General features: G+C 53.0%; 2 protein-coding genes across 2 annotated transcripts; one reads left to right on the top strand and one right to left on the bottom strand.

Moving 5' to 3' along the window:
• Positions 1–1,295: 1,295 nt before the first annotated feature.
• LOC311156747 (cytochrome P450 4A25-like) lies at positions 1,296–7,388 on the top strand (the record flags this gene model as incomplete). Its single annotated transcript, XM_084210967.1, has 12 exons — positions 1,296–1,481; positions 2,320–2,461; positions 3,167–3,211; positions 3,296–3,423; positions 3,838–3,962; positions 4,057–4,208; positions 4,413–4,519; positions 4,668–4,858; positions 5,155–5,288; positions 5,694–5,758; positions 6,439–6,521; positions 7,220–7,388. 12 exons carry the CDS (start codon positions 1,296–1,298, stop codon positions 7,386–7,388), a joined length of 1,527 nt encoding a protein of 508 aa, XP_084067093.1.
• Positions 7,389–14,209: 6,821 nt separating this feature from the next.
• PDZK1IP1 (PDZK1 interacting protein 1) lies at positions 14,210–20,907 on the bottom strand (the record flags this gene model as incomplete). Its single annotated transcript, XM_084211233.1, has 4 exons — positions 14,210–14,453; positions 14,997–15,095; positions 16,987–17,095; positions 20,841–20,907. 4 exons carry the CDS (start codon positions 20,905–20,907, stop codon positions 14,381–14,383), a joined length of 348 nt encoding a protein of 115 aa, XP_084067359.1. The 3' UTR covers positions 14,210–14,380.
• Between the last annotated feature and the right edge of the window lie 344 nt (positions 20,908–21,251).

Genomic DNA, 21,251 nt, shown 5'->3' with positions numbered 1-21,251 from the left:
CCTCAGATAAACACTGGGGTTTTCTCAGCAAAATGACCCTACAAGCAGAAAATGTGGGACATGGAATATTTTAGAATAAAACTAAAGGGAAGTGCCCAAACATCAGAAGTCCTCTGTCTCAGAGATTGAAAGTTACATTGAAAGGAAGCACTCACAAAGTCCAGCAGCCCCTCTGTTGCAGCCTATCAGACTATGAGCCTCCACAGCTGATAACCCATAATATCCCAAGACACAAATGGGACATTATTTCAGCCCATCTGGGGATCCTGCTTTTTACAATATGCATGGAAGTCACCCACACATGTCAGAGTTCCAGCCCCAGCTCTCCACCAACTCCACATTGCCATTCCAGGTTTCTGGGTTTATGGGATGGGAACCCAGGTAAGCAGCAGGATCTGCACAGGGATTGCAAGGAGGGTTCTACCTGGGCCCCAACCAAGCACTGCATTTGAGGGGTAAATGCAGGGATGCAGAGCCCTTTTGGAGAAGGTGAGATGCCACGTGCACAGAGGAAGGAGGGCTCACCAGGGCTGGAGAGGGAACACGGCCCTGCCATCACACCTCCCCATCATGTGCTCTCAACCTTGCTGCAGCTCACATCCCTGCTCTGCAGCTTTTCCTCTCCTTGTCTCATCTCCTGACCATGGTGACTCCTCTGGACAGCAGTCCTGTCTCCTGGCTGGTCCATGGAAGGAGCCCTTGGGGAGCAGGGCCACGGGCCGTGTGTGCTGCTGGAGTGACGCCCACTCTCTGGCTGGGTGATGCTGCAGCCACCCAGGGCTCTGCTGTCACAGGTGCAGGTGGCTGACCCCATGCAGCCCCCTCCTTGAGAAGAGGTGGCCTGTGTGTTCCTCACTTCCAGTGGGCAGATGAACACTTTCCACGCCTGAACCCTCTGAGGACAGCGCAGAGCTCAGCTAGAGCCACTGCCTGCCTGCATCTCACCTCCTCCCTCCTCTCTTCATCCACCTGGGTGTGGAGGACTGAGCTGGGTGTGACAGCCCCGCTGGGAGTTCTGCAAAAGCAGAAAATATCCAGAGGCTGGTTGCTCCCCAGGTTGCAGGGACAGGCTGCAGAAATCAGGTCAAAGGTGGACTGGGTGCACAGGCTGAGCTGACGCAATGTTTGCCCTGATGTTCCAGCAGCTATAAATTGCTGCCAGCCTCACTTCACCAGGCTCATCTCCTGCAGAGGAGGAGGGAGAGGATTTTTACCTGCACTGAGCTCCCCACCTTGCTCAGGTGTGAGAGGAGCAGTTGAGAAACAGGCAGGAGAAGGCAGTGTCCCTGCCCAGCATGGCATCTCTGCTGGACAACATAACCAGACCTTCTGCTGCCATCCTGCAGCTGTGTGTGCTGCTTGGTGTAACCTTTGTGCTGCTGAAGGTGCTCCAGTTCTACTGGGAGAGGAAGAAGCTCACCAAGGCTCTGGAGGCATTCCCTGGCCCCCCAAAACACTGGTTCCATGGCCACAATCACCAGGTAAGGAGTAGCTGGGCTCAGCCAGGGTGGGTTTGTCCCAGCTGGGCAAGGTATCAGTCAGGATGGAGAAGGACTGGATGGGGTGTGGGTGTGCCCTGCTCCTGTTTCTTCCTATGGGAGAGAGCTTCTTCACAGGGAGTGCCAAGGGTTCTGCAGGGCAGGAGAAAAGGGTGCTGGATATGTGGTGTGCATCATTTGGCAAAAAAATAAGGATCAGGCTCTTTTCTTTGTTGCTAAACAAAGAGTCATGGGACTTCCATAAAGTTATTTAAATATGAACAATCATAATTAATGTCTCTTTGCTACATTAAACCTTCTACCAAAAGGAGTGTCTTACCCCACAGCTGCTGAAGAAGACATGGCCACAAGAGCAGGGTGTTTTAATGCAGCCATTTTCATCATGCTATAGTGCAGAGGCTTTGCTTTCACACTGCATGCCCACCTTGCACTGCTGAAACTGGGCAACAGGGCTGACAGCCCTGGTCCTCCTGGCCTGTCCACCAGACATCCTGGCATTGCCTATGCCAGCTGCAGCTCCCAAGTGCAACATGGAGCTGCTCTAAGCCCAGGCCATCTTAAAGGGTCTCAGCTGCCACCAGCCCAGAGAGGGACTCTCCATGGAGCTGTCTTGTGCTGCAGGGATTTGGTGGCTCAGGCAGCTTTGCCTCTTGAGCATGGTCCTTTTGCAATGCTCACCCTCTCCTCCACTTGCAGCATCAAAGCCCCTGTGTGGCAAGTCCACCCACTCTTCCTTCACTTCCCAATAGAGAACTTCTCCTCTCCCTGGCATGCTCCTCGTTTTCTGCCTTAATTAATCCCTGATTAACTCTCATTGCAGTTAAAATCTGAGAAATTTTTACACCAACTAGTGTCATGGGGAGAAGAATACCCCTATGCCTTTCCCAGATGGTTTGGACCAATCATGCCTACTGTAGTTATTCACCATCCTGAATATGCCAAAATCATACTTGGCCGACCAGGTGAGTCTCTGCCTCCAGTTTTGAGAAGTCTTTGACACTTTACTACCAAGAAAATATTGGGAAACTTGCCTGGAGTTATCCCCTCTGCCAGCTTCCTTCACAGCTATTGCAATTCTTCTTTTGCTCCTCTTCACGAACTCCCAGGCTGCCCCAAGTTTCATGGAGCAGCGTGTATTCCTGTGCAAAACAGAGACGAGGTACCTCTTCCTTCCAGTTTCCTGTCTGTTCCCAGTTTGAGGGTCACCTGTCTTACTGTCTTCTATGGCTTCTGCCACCACAGTCTTTGTACTTCCCAGTAAACCCAGTAAAAAGTGTGAGCTGCCATGGCAATGGCTCTAAGAAGGCATCATAAGTCTTCCTCTCTGCTCCCTTCTGTGCATCATATGAGTGGTGCATGCATGGCCCTTCCCAGTGACTCCCATCCATTGTTCTCAGTTTTGGAATTTGCCATGGCTGTTTCTTTTCCACACACATTTTCTTGTTGTAACTTTCCCTGTTTTTTCAAGTCCACTGCAGTCATAATTGTAGATGATCACTTTTAAACTTCACCTCTGGCGGTACAGTATTTTAGGAATTTAAATGAGATTAAGTCTATCATGTGATTTAGAGGGCAAAATCTAATGCAAATTTATCCTGAATTTTCTCTTTTGTTGTGTTGAATTCATCAGTTACTCATACATTTCTAATATTTGTTCTACTCTACAGAACCCAAGGATACTGTACTCTACAGACTCCTAGTTCCCTGGATTGGTAAGCCAAAAGCAGTAGCAAGGCTGTCAGAGCTGTGATCAGAGCCTGCAGGAATTGATTGTGCCTTTGCTCTTTGTGCTTCAGGGAAGGGGCTGCTGATCTTGGAAGGAAGCAAATGGGCCCAGCACAGGAAGATGCTCACCCCAGCCTTTCACTACGATGTGCTGAAATCTTACGTGACCCTGATGTCAGATTCAGTCAAAGTGATGCTGGTAAGAATCCCCAGTCCTGCTGCTTTTACCTTTCAGCCGTGAAACAGTGAAAATAAACAGTGAGTAAGAGAAGGAGACAGCACTTAGAGTTTCTACTTCCACTGATTTTTTGGAGTAGTTTTGAAAATTGTTCTCCTCACCTTCCTTTGGACGTTCCACTTATTCTTTCCCTTTGTTTGCCAATAAAATCAACCACTGTAGGAATACCCTTCCATACCCTCATGTGTATCCTTTCATATCTGGGAAAAGAAATGTGCAGAGAGTTAGATTAGGTTCACAGAATATATCATGAGCTAGGCCCTCTGCTTCCAGAAGAGAAAGCAATTAGCAGTGTGGATCTGGGAAGAAGGACAGGAAAATATGAGCTGACCACAGAAGGTGGTCTGTCTCTCCTTACCCTGGCTCTTCCTCTAGGATAAATGGGACAAGAGGATCACAGAGAGGAGGTCAGTGGAGCTCTTCCAGGATGTCAGCTTGATGACACTAGACAGCATCATGAAATGTGCCTTCAGCTTCAATTCCAACTGTCAGACTCAGAGGTCAGTGCCTGAGTTTCCAAACCCCGGGAAAGCGAGCGCTCCTGTTTCACCGCTCATTTTGCTGACACCAGCTTTGCTCTCGGTCTCCTTACAGCGACTCCCACTATTATATTAAAGCTGTTTTTGACCTGACCTACCTCCTGAGCGATAGGATCCGGAATTTGTCCTTCAAGGATGTCTTCTGCGTCTTCACTCGCAATGGCCATGCGTTTCAGGATGCCTGCAAGCTGGCCCATACCCACACAGGTATTCCTGCCCCTTTCTCCCAGCCCTGTCTCCCAGCTGAACCTCTCTGCCACTTGTCCCTGGAGTGGCTCAGAGCAAGGTTACAGCATGGACTGGCCAGAGGGTTACACCTTAAAGAGAGTCCAGGCTGATGACTGAGCAGTCAAGCACATGAGGGTACTCTGGAGGGACAGGATGCACACAACTGACCTCTCCTCTGTGCAGATCAGGTAATAAAAGAAAGAAAGATGTTGCTCTCCAATGAGAAGGAGCTTGAAAAGATCCAGAAGAAGAAGCGCCTGGATTTTCTGGACATTCTTCTTTGTAGCAAGGTAAATGTTGGAGATGATTGCACCAGATGCCAGAGAACAGAACTGTGTGGCACCGAGGGTGAATCAGCACGAGAGACACCGAACCATGCAAGTTCTTTGGGTATAAAAATTAAAGATCTTGGGGATGACATGCTCTCCTCTTTCCTAGGATGAGAATGGAGTTGGGCTGTCTGACGAGGACCTGCGTGCTGAGGTGGACACCTTCATGTTTGAGGGTCACGATACCGTGGCCAGTGGGCTCTCCTGGCTCTTGTACTGCATGTCACTGCACCCTGAGCACCAGCAGCGCTGCCGGGAGGAGATCCAGGGCATCCTGGGGGACAGAGACACCATTGAATGGTGAGCTAGGACTTCTTACTCCTACATCTTGAACTCTTTTAATTTACCCTTGAAGGCCTTGGACATAGTTCATCCCAACATTCCTCGCCCTAAATTGGAGAGAGAAGGATTTGATGGGTGGACTGTTCAGAGGTTGAGGAATTGTTTGGAAGGAGGCATCCAGGGGGTGGTGGCCAATTGTCCAGATCAGGGGCAAATGGTTCCCCTCGGGGGTCTGTACTGGGACAGACCAGTAACAGCTTTGTCAGTGACACAGACAGAGGGATTGAGTGCATCCTCAGCAAGTTTTCTTTCAGGGAGGATCTTGGGAAGATGACCTACACCACGATGTGCATCAAAGAGAGCTTACGCCTGTTCCCACCAGTCACTAGCGTGTCCCGAGAGCTCTCCAAACCCGTGACATTTCCTGATGGACGCAGCTTGCCAGCAGGTCTGTTGAGTTTATCTGTCCTTCATGCTGCTGTCTGTGACAAGGGGGGATTCCTTGCTCTGTGTGGAGGGGCTGGAGGGTCTTTCAGACTCCCTTCTCTCCTGTAGCTGTATGGAGCTACCACAGCTTGCTGCCACAGTGAGCCTCAAGGGGTGGCCAGAGTCCAAGGATGTGCTCCAGAGCTCAGAGGGGACTTGTGGAGTGTTGTCCCTGGCCAAGTGAAAGTGACACACTGATAGACAAAAAGGGACCCAGCTCTGAGGTCTTTGTTTCTGATGTGTGAGGTTTTCAGGAGACCCCTGCCAGATCTCCTGCAGAGCCCAGGGAGGGAGAGCATCCCAAAAACACCTCTCCTTCATTTTCACTCTGAGCTGTCATGAGCTTTTTCTCACTTTTCTTTTACAGGCTGCCATGTTGCACTGAACATATTTGCTATTCACAGGAACCGGAATGTGTGGGAGGACCCTGAGGTATTTCACCTTGATAACAACAAAGGGAGGGTGATCTCTGAGCCCAGACATCCATTCCCCTTGAAGGCAGCCTGTGCCTGCCTACTGTGGTTTTTCTCCCCCCCCTTGTCATTACACCAGTCCACATCTAAATACAAAGTTCAATCCAGTTACCAAACACCCCAAAGGCTTTGAATGTGACAAAGGGCTGGGAAAGGATGTTCAATGGTCTCTCTTTGTGCACGGTGACACAGAGATGCTCTGGCTGCTTTCAGCTGCCCTGCACTCACTTAGAATGGGATGAGAAGTCCCAAGCCCCACAAGAGAGTGTGTGATTTGAAGGTGAAATTTTAGAGGCTTCAAGAAATATCTGGAAAGGCTGAAGAAGGCTGCATAGCTGCCTCTCTCCAGGCTGTCTGGAGAGCAAGGGTCAGGCATCTCTGGAATGGAGGGATCCTGGCTTGATCCTTGCTGCCATGGATGAGAAAACACCTGCAGGCATCTTGGGCATTGTAGTGGGTGACCTGGGTATGTCCAAGGGGAAGATGCACTCAGTGGCTTTGTGGAGAGATGACTGTCATCTGCAGCTCCCCCAGCAAGAGCAGAGGCCACATCCAGCCCTAACCTGGGCACCAGGGAAGGACCTGGTGCTGCTCAGATCACACCAAACACTGACCAGATGGTCTTTGTTGCTCCCACAGGTTTATGATCCCCTGAGGTTTTCTCCAGAGAGGTCAGCACAGAGGCACTCCCATGCTTTCCTGCCTTTCTCTGCTGGATCCAGGTGGGAGATCCTTCATCCCTCTCCTTCCTATCAGGCTGCCCTGCATGTGACACTTAGCTCAGATGTGAGCTCCTAAGGCTAATCCTCCCTCAGTCTCCACAAGCCAGGCTGGCTTGGCCAACTCAAGCAGGCTTTCCATAACAGGATCTCCTATTACAGCATCTCCTGTAACAGGATTTCCATGCTCCATCAGCTCTGTGGTCACTGTAGGATTTCACACATTTTTTCTTGTGGCTCTGTGGAGATGTTTACATTTTCTGTTGCCTGTGTTGGGAACACCACCCCCTTGTTCAGGGATGAATCCCAGAGTGCCTGAGTGCCAAGGGGCCAAGTCTCCATGTGTTCCATGCTGTATCAGTAGACTGATGTAGGATACTGAGGTCTCAGTAGCTTGCAAGAGGATCACCTCACAGAACCAGAAATAACCTTTTGGAGGTGTCTGGGCTTTTAGCTGCCTCCTGGCTGCACTTCCAAGTGAAGTAAGCCCCTCTTCTCTCAATCTCACATCTTTATTCAGTGTTTATAATGAAATAAACAGCAATCCCCCCTACAGAGTTGGGTGCATCAGGGGCTTACGAGATAAGCCGTGGTGTCACCTCACAGCAGCTGGAGGTGCCCCAGCTCTCACAGGGGGTGAGTCCAGCTCAGGGTGGCTGGGGAGGAAGGCAGCAATGGGAGCACGTGTCCCCTCCCTGCAGGAACTGCATTGGGCAGCAGTTTGCCATGAATGAGTTGAAGGTGGCCCTGGCCTTGACCCTGCGGCGCTTCGAGCTCTACCCAGACCCATCCAAGCTTCCCATAATGGTACCACAGATCGTCCTCAGGTCCAGCAACGGGATACACCTGCGTCTGAAGAAGATTTTGTGATCCCACAGGGTGCCATGGCAGGGGGGCAAGAGCTCTCCCAAGGGACACCCTCCACGCAGAGGTTTAAGAGGTGATCACCAAACAGACTTCTCCCATATTAACCCCTGCCCTACCATCATCCAGAGGGGCTTGCTGAGCTCACACAGCAGCTTCAGTTCCCCTCCCTGCAAGGGGAGCAGTGCTGCTGAGGGGGTACCACGGCATTGCTGTGGCTCCTTCACCTCCAGGAGCATCCTCCATGTCCTGCTCATCTCCTCATCTCCAGCCTGCTCCCTGACAGAACTTCTGTCACCTGCCTGTAGATTTGTCCCCTCGTCAGTTCCCCACTGGGCTTGGCAGTGAACAACACCCAGCAGGGTTTGTAGGGATGCCCCAAGCCTGGGCACTGCCCCAGCACAGCCCCTGCCCTGCCTCCAGCCTGGGTGTGCCTGGCCAGGAGGGGCCTCCCTGCATCACCCACCCCACCCTCCCAATTCCTGCTCTGGGGCTGGCACTGTGCCCACCATTATGGAGATGAATGCTTGTGGTTCTTTTCTGCCCCAGCTCTGAACTTCCTTGAGCTGAGGGTGCCCAGGAGCCAGCACAGAAAATGCCACCAGCTAACCTGAGGAAACAATTGGCTCACTGCCTGTGATCAGCACTGTTCTGCTCTCTGAAATGAAAATAAAGCCTCGTGGGGGTGATCTCCAGGCATGCCTTTGGCTTCCTTTGCATTTGGGGGCCCAGCAGGACAGAGGCAAGGCTGTGCCCAAGGGTGCAGCCCTGTCAGTGCTTTGTCAAGCCACAAGCACTGTTTCCATGCACCCTGTAGAGCCTGTTTCCACAGATCCCACATCATCCATCACCTCACCTGTGACTCCAGGCATTTCAGTGGCAAGGAAACAACTGAAATGATCTGTGGTCAAACAAAGCAAACCAGAAATACACAGTGCACACACGAAAGTGATGGTGGCAAGAACAAAGTCAGCTTGCAAAATAAATCAAGAAATGTGAGTCTGCTTCAAACCCTGTCCTGCAGAGGCTGAGAATTGGCTGCTCAGCTCCAGGGTGGCCTGCCCAAGGGGTGCAGGTGAGCACTGGCCCTGGAATTGGGCTTGTTGTGGGCGTACAAGGAGCCTTTCCCCAGCACCAGTCCCGGCAGGCCAGCTGGGTGAGCTGCAGGTCCAGGGTGTGAGATGGATCAGTAGGTGGCAGTGGGAGACACAGAAAAATCCTCCCTGGTCCTGGTAAAACCCCCGGGCTTGGCAGGCAGCACGGCCAGGCCCAGCAAGGCAGAGGATGTGTCCTGTCCCTGGGGACATCCCTGTCCCCACCCCAGCAGAGCAGCCACTCTGTCAGTCCCCCGTGTGTCTGGGCACTACCCAAAGCCCAGAAGGGGAAGTTTGTCACTGCAAGGGCTCGGGCACTCAGTGGGGAAACCAAGGCACCAAGGCCTGCATGTGTGCCATGCCACTGTGCCAGACAAGGCTGTGCAGCCTTCACCCCCAGCACTGGCATCCCCAGAACCACTGCAGGCACCAACACATCCAAACCACCTCTGTCTGTCTGCCTGTCTGCCTGTCTGTCTGTCTGCCTGAGCAGCTCTCTGCTGATGGCCAGGTCAGGACAGTCAAACCTGAGCATCTCCCCATCTGACTGAACTCCTGCAGCCCTCCTGCTCCCCATCTCTGCTGCCTGCTGCATCCTCAGTTTGAGAAACAAAATTGTCCCCAGGCTGGATCCAGACCTTTGTTTTGGCTCTGTGGCTACCAAAAGGGCCAGGGATGCTGAGATTAACCAGCAAGGTGCAGCTTGTGTTTATTTTGCAAGGCAGCTGAAGACCAAGTTCTTCTCCCAGCCCTCCCCTTCTCGCCCACAGGAGGAGGCTGGGGGCAGGTTGTGCAGCTGCCAGAGCCACCACCCTGGCACTGCTGGTGGGCTCAGGTCTGAAAGCTAAGCCCAGACTTCTGCTGTCCTCCTCCCCAGCTCCAGCACAGCGAGGCCTTCAGAAGGCAGTGGTTTAAAAACACATTTTTGCTGCTGAAAAATCCTATTTGTCAGACATTTCAGCCACCCCTCTGGGAAGAGGGAAACCATCTTGAAGCTCTGCTCCTCTACTCTCCAGCAGGCGGTCCAAGAAACGAGCTTTGGGTGCCCTTGGCCACAGAGACCCATCCCAGTCTCCTTGGTGGTGGGCTCCAAAAGGAACCTGGTGGCACTTAGAGGCGTCACTAGAGCTTCTTCTGGTTTGGGAATGGGGGGTAGGACCCCCAGCTGCTGCCCACCCCTTGGACTGTACAGAGCCCTGTGTTTTGGGGCCATCACCCTTTCACTGCCATGTCCAAAGCTGCCCATTTGGTTTCCAAGTGTCCTTCTGATTGCCAGATTGTGAATGGCCAAACCCCAACCACTTCCAGCAGAGACTTTCTCCAGGGAAAGGGCTCTTGGTAATCTGCTTGGGAAAGAGAGGAGAAACTGCTGACATTTGATGCAAAAAATGGATTGCTATTCCAGGCAGCGATGACAGTAATTGAGGTAAGCAGAGCCAAACACTTTAAAATCTCTTCCTGTTCAGAATCATGCTTAAGCCAGGTTTGCAGTTTGAAGGGCCAAAGCTTTTGAGGGAAGGTCTCACAGCAGCAATGCACCGTGAAGCCCTAATGCAGCAGCAACCAGGAGAAAACCCTTCCAGTTTTCCGCTTAGCCAGGTCAAACTGAGCAGCACAAGCATCCCCCCACCTTCCAACGGTGGCAGTTTCTGGACAGCAGCTTGTACGAGATAACCTCCTCTGCCAAGCCAGCACCAAACGGCTGGGAGAGCAGCGAAGGAGCTGTGTGAGGAGCCGGGCAGCAGGCAGCGACACAGATCTAATCGCCCGCGCGTTTGCCCCGAATCTCTCCCTGGCAGGCAGTGACATTTCTGCGCTGTCTCAGCTCGCTCCTCCGTCACCATGGCTACAGCAGCCGCCAATCCAGGGCGAGCCCTTCCCGAGTACCAACAAACCCCCTGGGAGATGCTACGAGAGCCAGCCCCTTTGGCACGGAGACACCTCGGGGACCCCGGGACAATCCATAGCACCAAAAATTTCCCTTTTCCTTTTTTCCCTTCTCCTTTTCATTTTTTTCCCTTTTTTTTTTTTTTTTTTTTTTCTTTTTGAAGCACAAACAATGGAGCTAAAAGGTTGGGTATCAGGCCGATAATCATGAATGACGTGTCGTTATTACACACCACACATTCATTATCTCCCACTCCAGCCATGTCACAGGCGGCTGGAGGAGGGCAGATAACGGGGTGCCTTCATGCAGATGGCTTATTATCAGGATGTTCCAGGAGGGGCCTTAAGACAGTTAGTGATGCTGTTTGCCAGTTAAAGATTAGAGACCCCAGAGAATAATTAACAATCCCAAAACCCAGTTTTTCTGCTGGATTCTTCAGCTTTCTCCCCCCCTCCCCCATCCTCTTTAATCTATTCACTCTAGCAGGTGTAATAAAGTGATAAGGACAGGCTCCGGGGATGTTTGTTTGGCTACTACGGGTGTATAAACCAACAATGGATGGTATTTTTCTGCTGGCTTTCAGTGGCTTGAATCGAGACCAAAAACTTTGCAGCCCCCTTGCCCACACACAGCCACCCCTCCGTGCTGTGTTCCTGGACTCCACCTGGGTGGCTGGGCTTCTTCCCCACCCAAAGGAACACGGGGCTGGGACAGGCTCCCTGTTTTCCTCTGGAGATCCAGATCACACCTCCTGGGTGTCAAGGTGCCCAGCTCCAGGATATAAGCCCCATGTTTGCTCAGGTGCAGGGATAGAGGTGCTTCCAGCAGCAGTTTGCCTGAATACAGCATATTTGTAATTAATCTACCTTGGGATAATTTATGTCATAGGAGTCCATCTGCCCAAACTGCTTCAGTTACAGGTGGAACAGGAACATCTCAAACCTCATAGCCAAAGAGCCTCAGGAGAGATAAGGGAAGCATCAGAGTAAAGGTGGCTTTCAACAAGATATCTCATTGTCTGGGCTTCCAAGAGATGGGTTGCACCCTCCTAGGTCACAAAGAAAAGTTGTGATACACCTTGTAACAAAGTGGGGGTGCAAAAAAACCCACCCTGAATATCTTCTGCCCCAAAGGAGACTATCCTGTCTGCAGCAGAACACAACCCTGGGCATCTTCCTGCAGTCCAAGGCTTCAGAGGTAATGGCATTATGGAATGGGGAGTAGGATGGAGAACTCGTGGTGTCCTTACCCTTCATTGGTGGGCGTGGGGAGGCTTGTGAAGGACACCTTCATCCCCTGTGCTGTGTGGGGAGAGGTGTTGGGGAGGATTTGGCCCTCAGGCAAGTTGGCTTAGGGCCCTTCAGAGAGGTCACTGTGGCTGTGGGATGTGCCCCTCACCTGGGGGTCTCAGGTAGAGCCTGGACTCTGGAGGACATTCCCCAGCTCATGGGCACAGTGTGGGAGGCTCGAGCACTGGCACACCAGAAGTTGTCTTCCCAATCACGCTCATCCTGCCAGGGAGGGATGAGACAGCATTGTGCTTTAAAGAGCATCCCGACCCTATCAGCAAGAGATGAGATATCCTAATTATGGCAGTACAGGCGAGGATCTGGGCTGTATCAGCCAGTACAGAAAGGTAAACAAGAAATATAACAATGGACCCTTAACACTCATTAGCTGTGTCAGATAATACCTCACTTTTCTCCCTTTGGGGCTTAAAATCTAATTAAGATTTTCCAACAATAAATTTCATTTATGCTCGCTCCCTTTTGTTCTTTTTAGGATCACACCGAGAAGCATCTGCTAGTGACTGCACAGCTCGAGGGAAGGCAGCTTCAGTCAGCCTCAGCTTGGGCTTCCCACAGACAAGGGAAACTGAGGCAGGACAGCACTCTGGACAGTGCAGAGGTGAGATCCTGCTAGGACATGGCGCTGGCTCCTGCACAAGGCGCTTTCCCTAGGGAAGTGAACTCCAAAGGGGCACTGGTTGTGATTAGACCAAGCAGGGAAGGTCCTGGGCAAGCCCAGCAGTGAAGCCTTGTCCTTGCTCAGACTTACAGCATGGCAGGGATCCGTGGGGAAAGGGACACTGAGACCCTCTGAGCACACCTGCACTCCAAACCCACACCCAGGCATTGCAGGGTGAGCAGCTCGGGCATCTGTCACACATTCACTGTGTACACAGGGCAGGGAATGGACTCCTGTCGTTACTCATTAGAAGGATGACATTGTTAACTTCTTTTGCAACTGAAAGGTAAAAAATTAATGGGTTCCCTTCCTCTTGCCACACCCCCAGCCCAAGTGCTGACAGGGCAGGAACAGGCAATGACTAATCCTTAAACCCTGCTGAGTGCAGCAGTACCACTGAACCTTGAGGAGCTTGGCTTTCTCCAAACCCACATGACTTTTGGCACGTGTGAGGGGAGCAGCATCCATCTGGGGCACAAGTGGGGTGCTGCAGGACCCAGCCTGGGGCTGGCACAGCCTCCAGCTACCCAAGGGAGGGTGGAAGATGGCAACAGCTCTGACGTGATGCTGGGGATGCAGCCGCCCTGCCTTCACATCTGAGGGCCTGACCTCTCTAACCCTTCTGCCTGATTTCTTCTGCTCCCATCCAATTCCTCAGTGGGAGCTGTGATTTCTCAATGCCAAGTCTTTGGGAGAACTTTCAAAACATTCACCTACCTCAGGCTCTAGGGAAAATGCCTTTTGAGGTGGGGCTGTTACTGGAAGACACCTGCCTGAATTTTTGTGTCTCCACTTGCTAGGGACATCAGCAGTTTCATCTCTGAGAAGTGCACAGCAGAGCCCTAGAAATACCTCGCTCCCAGGGGCTGCCGAAAATGCCCTCTTATAAATCTCCCACCCCAGTGCTGCTCCAGCTGGGCTGCCCTTGGCTGCAGAGTCCTTCTTCACTGGTCAGGAAGAGAACCCTTCATGCCACTGGAGTAACTCATGTTCCAGGAATGGCCAAAGCATCAGAGGTCTCTCATTTCAATTCTCAAATGCCACAGCTCAGAAATGCTTGTTGCTCCCATGGTGACCCTGGCACTGCCCCCACCACAGCCAAAGGCAGACCCTGGTTAATGAGCAGCCTGGCAGGAGCAGGTTGCACTATGGCCAGCTGCTCCAGGATTGCTAGCACTGGCCAGAGCAGCCCCCGGCCACTTCCTGGCAGCACTGATCAATGACTGCCATGGACAGCCTCCAGCCTGGAAATGGCTCCCAGCTGGCTGTAGGGCTGCACTTTGGGGTCAGTGGGATTCAGGGAGTGCTGCCTTTCACCCACTGAGGAGCACTGAGAAGTGCAGGATTGTTTCTGTGGCTCAGTAACCCCACCTGGCAAAGGGAGGGGAATGATGCTCTCACTTCCCTGTGAGTCTGTTTGACACTCTGGGGCAGTCCAAATGCTGAGCATTCCCTGATGTCCTTTATTCTCCCAACTGCCTGAAGGCTGGGGGAGCTGTGAGATGCCAGAAGGTCCTTTGGCTGATTAGCAGAATGACCCTCTTTGCTGTCATAGGCAACAATTCTCTTTATTGCTCACCGAGAAGATATGTACAGAGGGGGAGGTTAGTTCTGACATTAAAATGCATGGTCTAGGTCATAAAAAGGAGGGTGAACTGGGGAGAAAAGAGCAGGTTTTCCATCAGCAGCTCCCTGGAGGGCAGCTGGGGGCCTGGGGATGTCCCAGGCACTCAGCAGGATCCCCTCTGTGTCTTGAACAGGTCAACACCCTCCTGGGACTTGAGACAACCAGGCAGGGTGACCACCAGGCAGGAGAGGTGGCACCTCCAGACCTCTCCTGGGGACCAGTGCCCGTGTGGACACCAGCCCCAGAGGAACAAGAGCATGTCCCATGGTTGGAAAAGGAGAAGATCAGGAGGTGGTGGCGCTTGGAGAGGCCAGGGCCCCTCAGTCCCAGGGGGTGCCAGGGCAGAGGGTCTCTGTGACAATGCCCCTCGCAGCAGCGGGAAGCGGATCGGGGGCGAGAGGAGGGCGGTGGGTGGGTGCTGCTACATGGCCGTGGTGATCACCTTCTCCTCGGGCTCCACGGTGTTCTCGTAGGCGTGCTGGTTCTCTTTGGACCTGCAGCAAGAGGGACAGTGCAATGCTGAGCTCAGTCCCAGCAAGACCAGCGCCCCCAAAGCCACCACTGACATCCTGACCATGCTGGTGCCAGCTGCGCACTGGGTGAGGGGTGAGAGGGGGACCACAGGAGGGGTCACCCTGAAAGGACCAGAGCCAAGTGTGGGGTGGGAGCTGCTCTAATTGTTAGTGAGGGCTGTTTTGGCTGCCACCATCCAGGTGGTGACTGGTGGCCACTTTTGGTGGTTTCCTCTGTTGGAAAGCTGTGATGTAGCACAAGAAAAAATGTGGTGCAGCAGGTTGTGAGGTGGTGGATGGATTGTGGGGCTCAGCTGCAGGGATAGGGAGAGATGAGGGAGAAGGGGATATTCCCTCACTGCCTCGGGCTTAGCCCCTGGAAAGGTTAAAGGCCCCCAAAATAGGTGCATGGAATGTGCAAGACCCTGGGTGGGCAAGACCACAGCTCTGCATGTCTGAGCTGTCCCCAGGGGAACAGAACAGAGTCTGGGAGCCATGGGGAAGAAGTCTGAGCAGGTCCTTCACCTGAAGTCAGCTGCAGCTGATACGTATCTTCCTTCATGGCCGTTGGATGTGACAGCATCTGGCTTGTCCTCCACACTCACCACGTTCTCAGCATTTTCCCTGGAGGGAGAGAAGAGAGGAGTTTGGATGGAGCAGCAAAGGAGCCGTGCAGGGGAGCAGCCCCTTTACAGGTGATGACACCACAGAGACAATAAACGACCTGGATGTGATTCTGTCCTCACACACCCTGCTCAGCCTCCTTCCCAGCAGGACAAGGGCAGGGAGAAACTCCCTCACTGCAGGTTTGCAGAGGCTGTGCCAAGTGCCAACCCCTGTCTCCGCAGCCGTGACTCCCGGCACCCTGCTGGCAGTCAGCAGGACTCATTGTCAATACGTGGGATTGTTTCCTCCTGCTAACTGGTTTTTCCAGTCTACTTCTGTGTAATCTGTTGCAAAATAATCCCCTGTGGATCCCGATGCACACAGAGAGAGCAGTCAGGGCTCCGCTGGTGCCTCAGCCCTGGCGCAGGAGGGCTGTCCTTGTGCACATCCATGTGAGCAAAGCCGAGCTGCTCCCTCTCAAAAGTGAGCCTGGATTGCTTGCAGAAGGAGCCACTGGGCAGGGATGGGGTGTTTGGAGCCAGACTGCAAAGGCTGGGCTCTGGAGTGAGCCTGCAGCCTGAGCAGCACCAGGGGTATTTGGCAGCAGAGGGGGGATGCAGGTCCACCCTGCCTGCACGGCCCTGCTCCTCCAGCACTCGCCCAAGGGCAATTTCAGAGGCTTTTCCAAGGAACAGCCTGGCATAAACAGGCAGTGGCTCGAGCTGATAGCTGCTGTCACAGTGACAGCACAGAGCTGGCAGGGCTCCAGGCTGCTGAGCCTTGCTGCCGCTCTTCTGAAGAAAGGCCAGATTAATTAAAACAAGGCACCTTCCCTCCTCAAGCCCTCCTCAGCATCCTCTGCCTCCAGGCTGGGAAAAGGCAGCCAGGCACAGGCAGCAGTGGGAAACACCACCCCTGCCTGCCCCTCCATGGGCTGGGGGTTCCTTCAGTTTGAGGACAAAGGTTCCTCTTTGGGAAACAAAGACTACAGTGGCAAATCAGACCATATAAATATATATATGTAAACACACATTGTATCATGCATTGGCCCAGAATGCATCCCAAAGGGACCTGCTTAAACTGGGGCCTGCCTCTGGGGCTAAAGCTGACTGCTGATGCTCAGAGTGCAAGCCAGCTGCCCACCTCCCCAGCCTGGAGAGGCTGCAGGAACATACAGGTGCAAGAAGACTCCAGCCTAAAGCAGCCCCACCAGTGCAGAGGACCCAGGAAACAGATGTGGGTGCTTCATCCCCTGTTGCTTTTGGGCTCAGGTTCAAGATCAGGTTACTGCAACTTAGCCAGTTGGCCTTGCTCAGCTGAGCAGGAGCAGCAGCCTGTGACTCTGCTTGGCCAGCATCAGGCAAGAGTTAACCCATCCCACAGAGCCTTTTCCAGATGAATAAAGACACCACTTTTGCCTGTGCCATGGGCTCCAGGTGGAGGGTACTGTCAGTGCCACTACCTTCCTTTGCTCCCAGCTCCTCTCAGTGTGTTCTCACAACTTGGCTCTGCCTGCTTTACATAAAAAGCTGGTTCAGACTTATTATCCCATGGATGTAAGGCACATCCCATGGATGTAAGTGCACCCCCAAAAGGCCCAGAAAACCAGGCTGGGCCAGGTCCCTGAACACGTTCCCACGTGATCCAGACACGATGCTGTGGCTTTGCTGTTTCCAGCAGAATGCTTTCTTTTCTCACGGCAGCATTTGTACGGTGCAAGCTCCCACCTGGCAATCAGTAACAGGGATCAGAGACCAGGACAGGGACAAAAGGACAGGGAGATGAGGACAGGGAGTCTTTGCTCTCCCAGCACAGCAAGCACGGTGTTCCCAGCGCTGGCACATGCACAGAGGCTGCTGGAAGGGACACGTGCAGCTAAGCCCAGCTCAGAGGCGCCTGCCACACTTACACTTTATCCTTACACCAGAACCTGTTGACCACGAAGGCGATGGCCACCAGGACTAGGAACACAACCACAGCGATGACACCCTGCGACCATGGCTGGAGGCTGCCCCGGGCTGCAGGGAGAGAACGGGACAGGGTTAGAAATTCATCCTCAGGCTTCATCTGCCCAGCTCCTCCCATCCCACTTCAGCAAGGTCCAGATGAGAGCTTGATCCTGAAAATCTGAGCAGAACGTTTCTGTTGGTTCAGGCAGGCTCACCTGGGTGATAGCAATGAAATAAAGTGCAATTAACAGCGTTTTCACTGGTGTTTGCATGTGGGGTGTGGTGCCTAGCAGCTTTGGGGCCCCATATACACTGACATCCACATACAAATACATAACCATGCACCTTGGGGGGCTGGTGAGCCTGTGATGGGGGAGAAAAGGCCTGGGGGATGTGGAGGAAGGCAGTGAAGGAGAATATTTCCTAAATGAAGGAAGGCAGAGGGGTTTCAGCAAACTGCTTATTCTCTGTCCCCAGATGCCACAGACATCATTCCTGGGGTATTTTCCAAATACTGACTGGTAAAATAAGGACTCTGTAACAGGGTGAGTGTAAGATTGGGTTGCCACTCCCACAGCAAAAAGTTGCCATTGTGGATTTTGGTAAAATGCACCATCCAACAAGTTTCCAGAGCAGCAAATTATTTATGACAGAAATTGAAGGCTGAGGCATTCAGAGGAATAACCTCAGCACAAAGAACAGGTGGGGCTGGCTGGGGCCCAAGCAGCATTGGGGTGGAGGGGAGGGAGCTGGCTGGGATAGCCCCATTTCCCCCAGGAATGGAACAGACTGACAGGTTCATTTTTCTCTATCCAGACCTAAGCAGGAATCCATCCACGGGTGGGAAGGCTGTGAGACAAATTCCTGGATGTGGACAGGAGGCAAGGGCAGGCAGTGAGAAGAGGAAACCTTGTCCCAGCCCTTGCTGGGATGGCTGCTCCTTGCCTTCCCCTGGATTTTGGACAATGGAGCATTCAGAGTAGTCAAACCCATCCTTAAGTGCCATCACATCAGCACTAAAGGACACCTTGTCCATACAGCCTTTGAGATTTAATTACTATTTACTCAGACCCAGCTTTCCTCAGCTGCTGATCAAAACACCAACCCCTGCACATACCCTGGTCCCTCTGCAGGGGCAGCTGGGGCAGGTGGAGGGTGACACCTGCCAGCCCCAGCCTCAGCCTCAGGACACTCAGACCCAGACCCAGCCAGGGACACCTGCAAGGCTCAGCTGCCCTAGGATGAGCAGTGGATACTTCAGTCTCCCTCAGGAACTTGGCACTGAACACTTCCTCTGTCTCACAGGAGACAACCCTCTGCTAGAAACAGAAAATAATCTTTACTAGCAGTAGTAAGAGTAGGCTGCGTGCTCCGCACGTGCCAACTCCTAACCCACAGACAGCTTCACACTGGCTCTGCTGCTAACAGCTCTCCTCCCTCTGATTTTGGGGAGGGAGACTGTCCTTTGGTAGCATCCCCAGCTCCTGGAGTCTTTACTGCCAGAGACTTTTAAATAAAAAATAATAAATAAAATAACAGCAAAACCTCAACCCCCAGAGCACAGCTCTTTTTTTTCCTCTTGGAAGTGAAATCAGCCTGGCCAGCTGACTTCCAGCAATGCCAGTCTGGAAAGCAGTGGCACTGCTGGGCAAGGTGCTGTGAGAACAGCCCTGAGCAGCATCTCCCAGCCCCCTCTACCCACAGAGACATTGTTCGTGTTTCTGCAAGGTCCTGGGGCAGAAACTCAAGCAGGAGGAGCTCAGACGGAAATTCCCTCTTGTATCAGCGTGTTTCCACTGAAATACCATTGTATCAGCAGGCAGCTGCTGGTGGCAGCCAGGGGTGGTGACAGCGGGGAAGAGAGGGGTCAGTCCCCTCCTGTCCTACCTGGTGGTCGAGGATGCTCCAGCCCTGCTGCCCACCATCCCTGTGAGTGCAGCCCCAAACACACCTCTTGCCTCCTTGCTGAATTTTGGCTCACTTTGCATCCTCCCTCACTCTGCCCTTGGCTGCTGGCCACATTTATTTATTAGCTGTAGCTTATTTTTCCTGCCAAACCCAGGGTTTCCAGCCTAAGCCTGGGGGGGATGGGGGAACGGTCAGGTCCAGCCCTTGGTGAGGTTCCTGCTGGGGTTAAGGGAGTTCAAGGGCAACCAGGGAATGAAGTCAGCAATGACTTAAACCGCCAAATTTGCACCTCGTGATCTTCCAGGAAAGGAGTGGGGAAGGAAAGTGGTAGCAGACCTCCTTGGAGCAAGCATGCTCAGGAGGTACTGGATGGTTTTGTGAGTGAAATCTCACTCCTGTGGCTGCTTCCACCAGATTCCAGAGCATCCAAAGCCAAAAGGGAAAACACCAAACCAAAACCAAGGGTTTCTGGCTTTGAGAGATGGTGTAGGGCCTGGCTGCAGGGGGAGATAAGGATGGTAAGGGAATGGCAAAGGCCTCTGCATTGGGCTGAAATACCCGCTGGGAAACTTGCACGGGCATAAGAAAGGAGGAATAGGGATAAGGCAGGAGCTTGATAGGATCTATTCAGGGAGTAAATGTTTGGGTCCCAGCCCTCGGGGCACTGCCTGGCTGCAGTCCCACCAGCACACCTTGCTGTCCTGCCAGGAGGGATGGCTGAAAGGATGAGTCTCACCTGTGGAAACAGGACTGTGTTCCTGGAAAAATGCTTCACCGGGGATGCCCCTCCTGGGCCAGCCTGTCCCTCGGGCTCTGCCCCCTCCTCTCTGTGTTTCCCCGTGGTGATGATGGGGTTTTCCCCCACAAACAAGATCTCGCAGTGTGGAATCTGCAGCCCTGGCAGATGTGTCTCCTCACATCTGCAGCTACAAACCAGACCAAGGGAAGTGCCAGTGCCAAAATAAGCCTGTGCACTTGTTGCGATTCCACTTCCATACTCAACAGCTAATTTGAAGACACAGACCTGCTTTTAAATACATCTTCTCTGAGTGTTTGGAAAGCTTTGGCTGGTCTGTCTTTTCTGCTGTCTAAGGAAGCTGTGCCAGGCTCTGAATCCTCATTAAAGGATCTCTTTTTTTTTTTTTTTACTCTTTCCAAGCAAAACTTTCAACCCTGCTGACAATGGACACTCCAGACTGTTAAATCCTCAGCAAGCTGGTAAACAAACACAGGAAGAGCGGTCAGGGCTGGGGCATCAGGAGGAGAAAGGGGGAGGGAATTTTCCGGGACTTTGGCGGCACCAAAAGAGTTTTAATTACTCCTCATTATTTCTGGCACTAGAGGAGCCCTTAGTGATTTTCCTAAAAATAATACCCTAGCATAGGGTATTATTTTTAGGAATTATTTTGGGAAGTTTCCCCCTTAAGTCTTTGGGAAGAGAAGAGGAGGTCAATTTGCTGAGGAAAATATTTGCTCCCTCTCCTCAGCAATGATCAAAATTACAGATTAACAGGAGGATCAGAGAGCTCAGGGAGCAACCCAGAACAACACTTGCTCAAGGATAAGAGTGAGAAAAAAGAAAGAAAAATAAAGCCTTCAGAAAACAGATTGCTCATCTCAGTGCACAGTCCTGCCAGAGGTAAAGCAGAGCAGTTTATCTCTGTGCAAGCACCTCAGATAAACCTCAGGTGGCAATTCTGCAAAACAGGTAGAAAGTCTCTATATCCTGGCTCCAGCAAAACCCCACGGACACCCACCCATCCTGGGCTAAGCTCAGGCAGGAGCAGGGATGAATTTTCCCTCCCATGACACTCCAGCACTGTTGTCCCTTGTCCCCCAGCAGCAGCTCCCGCCTGCCGGGGGCTCGCTGCCTTTCCCTGCCTCTTTCAGGATGTCAGGCCCTTACCTTGCTGGCAGAAGGCAGCTGGCAGCTGCAGGAGCAGCCCCAGGAGCAGCAGGCAGCGGGCGGGCATGGTGGCAGCGGGGCCGGGCTGCGCAGGGAGAGCCGGGCACGGAGAGCCGGACAGGGAGAGCCGGGCAGGGAGAGCAGAGCAGGGAGAGCCGGGCACGGAGAGCCGGGCAGGGAGAGCAGAACAGGGAGAGCAGAGGAGGGAGAGCGGAGGAGGGAGAGCGGAGCAGGGAGAGCCGGGCAAGGAGAGCGGGGCAGGGAGAGCCGGGCACGGAGAGCAGAACAGGGAGAGCCGGGCAGGCAGAGCCGGGCAGGGAGAGCCGGGCACGGAGAGCAGAGCAGGGAGAGCCGGGCACGGAGAGCAGAGCAGGGAGAGCCGGGCAGGCAGAGCCGGGCAGGGAGAGCCGG

Source organism: Fringilla coelebs (assembly GCF_963513975.1).
Source record: "Fringilla coelebs genome assembly, chromosome: 9".
In the NCBI taxonomy this organism is placed as follows: domain Eukaryota; kingdom Metazoa; phylum Chordata; class Aves; order Passeriformes; family Fringillidae; genus Fringilla; species Fringilla coelebs.
Note: the sequence above shows the minus strand (reverse complement) of the source record. Positions and strands in the feature narration are given on the sequence as shown.